Raw genomic sequence first — 1,839 nt, forward strand, 5'->3', positions numbered from 1 at the left:
GCAGGGATTCCCGCCCATGCCCGCGCTGGGGCGGAAGGTGGGCAAAGGAGCTTTTTTTACTCCTCAGATGGCTGCACCACCAATTTGTGGCAGGATTGCTGGGATGGGGCGTTTTGCTACCTTCTAATTTCACCATCCTCATTTCACCGCCCCACGCCGGCCACAGGCACCACTCCTCCCAGCCCGCCTCAGCCCCAGGAAGGATCAGGCCTCGTGGCTTCCCCAGCTTATCTGGGTTTGCATTTTCCTAGCTACATTGGAGGGGAGACAACACAACAGCTTGGCTAGTGCTTACCTGCGTACTCCTCCTCCTCCTCTGCCACCTCCACCTGGCTCTGCAGGAAGGCGGCTCTTGATGGCTCCATCTCCGATGCTGGCACCTCCAGTGTCCTCCCATGGGGCTGAGGACCACCCATTGCAGTGTAGGGGTGCTCGGCTGTCCCATAGAAGAGAAGGCTCCACTCCTTCAGCTTCCCTGTGGGGCAGGCACAGCGTCACCCATCCCGCTCATCCCTGGAGGACTCAGCTTTGAGAAAAGCAGGAGGAGGACGGACCAGACCACTAGGGCTTCACCACTGTCACAGCAATGCAGAAGCAAACAACGAACATCTGGAAATGGTCATGAGCACCTGAGCTCCCAGCCCGCATGAATGCAGCTGTCTAAGGCACCTACAAGGGGCTCTTCTATTCTATAACTTGTCTGACAAACTGTGGCATCACCTTAGCCTTCGTGCCCAACGTGCGGAGAGAACCGTTAACTTTAAAAGCTCCATAATGGAGGATTATTTCTGTCTGATAAAAGCTGCCTGGCACATACTGGATTATTTCCTGCCTCTGTTCCAGCCACCACCCTATCCAACACATCAGAGGGCTGCGCCTGGCATCCCCTGAAGCACTGCGGGGGCCACCAGAGCCTGTGCTGCACCTGGGGAGGGGATACCCCAGCCCCTTACGCCTACACCAGTGTCCTCCCCAACCCACGCTGCTTTGGGGAGAGGGTCCAAAAACCACTGCTGCTTCTTTCCAGCGCTGGTTTTCTTTCAGGTCCACATCAATACAAGTCACTTCACACTCGTGGCATGTTTGGCTTTAACTACTAATCTCTGTGTTTCGAGGAAGGGCTTAAAATTCCCAACACCCAAATCCCTTGGCTCTCCGAAAGGGCTGAAAGAACCCACCCGCTGCAAGCGAGCAGTGCCGGCATGGAGCCTGCGAAGGGACAAGTTCGGGCGGCATCAGCCAGGGCAGAGCTCAGCCACGCGCCTCCATCAAAATAATTAAATTTGCTTTAAATTGAAAATGTCCCATGCGAAGAAAGCCAGGGTTGCATGGGGCTGGTGCTGGGGATGCAGCAGTGCCAGGGACAGGACACCCATAGCATTTAATTATATTAAACAATTTAATGGTCTTAAATTAACATTTATACCACTGCGAGCACCATCCCTCTTTTTCCTCCCGCTCTGCCCTCTCTGCTTCAAACCCAGCGCAGACCCTTTGAGGGGGGTGCCTTAACGCGCTCATTTTCCTTCTGTTTAGCAAAGCCGAGCCCTGACACCTACGAGGGGCTCAGAAACTCTGCCACAAACTGTAAACACAGTGGGGAAAGCAGCTCCGTGGGCTGCTCTCTGAGTTCAAAGGATTTTGGGCGAAGGCAGCAAACAGAAACACTCTCTGGACCATGAACCCCTACCAGAAAGACGCGTGGGAGAGGTTTTTAACATACTCCTGGCTTCCTATCAATGAGTTTGTGGATGTTAACGCCCCCACCACGCACGCCAGCCCCAGGCTGGGTGCTTCATGCCATCAGCCGGCGAGGCGGCTGCCCCTTCCCGGCGGGGC

The 1,839-nt window shown here is 55.1% G+C and overlaps 1 protein-coding gene across 1 annotated transcript in view; it reads right to left on the reverse strand.

Annotated features, from left to right (window-relative positions):
- The window catches only part of LOC104489757 (proprotein convertase subtilisin/kexin type 6-like), a gene marked incomplete at its 5' end in the record, with an annotated part of 6,405 nt that extends 5,930 nt beyond the window's left edge, over window positions 1-475 (reverse strand). The window contains one exon of the mRNA XM_010131958.1: window positions 296-475. Within this exon, the coding sequence (XP_010130260.1) occupies window positions 296-475 (180 nt within the window). The remainder of the gene's footprint in view (window positions 1-295) is intronic.
- Between the last annotated feature and the right edge of the window lie 1,364 nt (window positions 476-1,839).

This window comes from Buceros rhinoceros, unplaced genomic scaffold, assembly GCF_000710305.1.
Source record: "Buceros rhinoceros silvestris isolate BGI_N320 unplaced genomic scaffold, ASM71030v1 scaffold9982, whole genome shotgun sequence".
NCBI lineage: Eukaryota > Metazoa > Chordata > Aves > Bucerotiformes > Bucerotidae > Buceros > Buceros rhinoceros.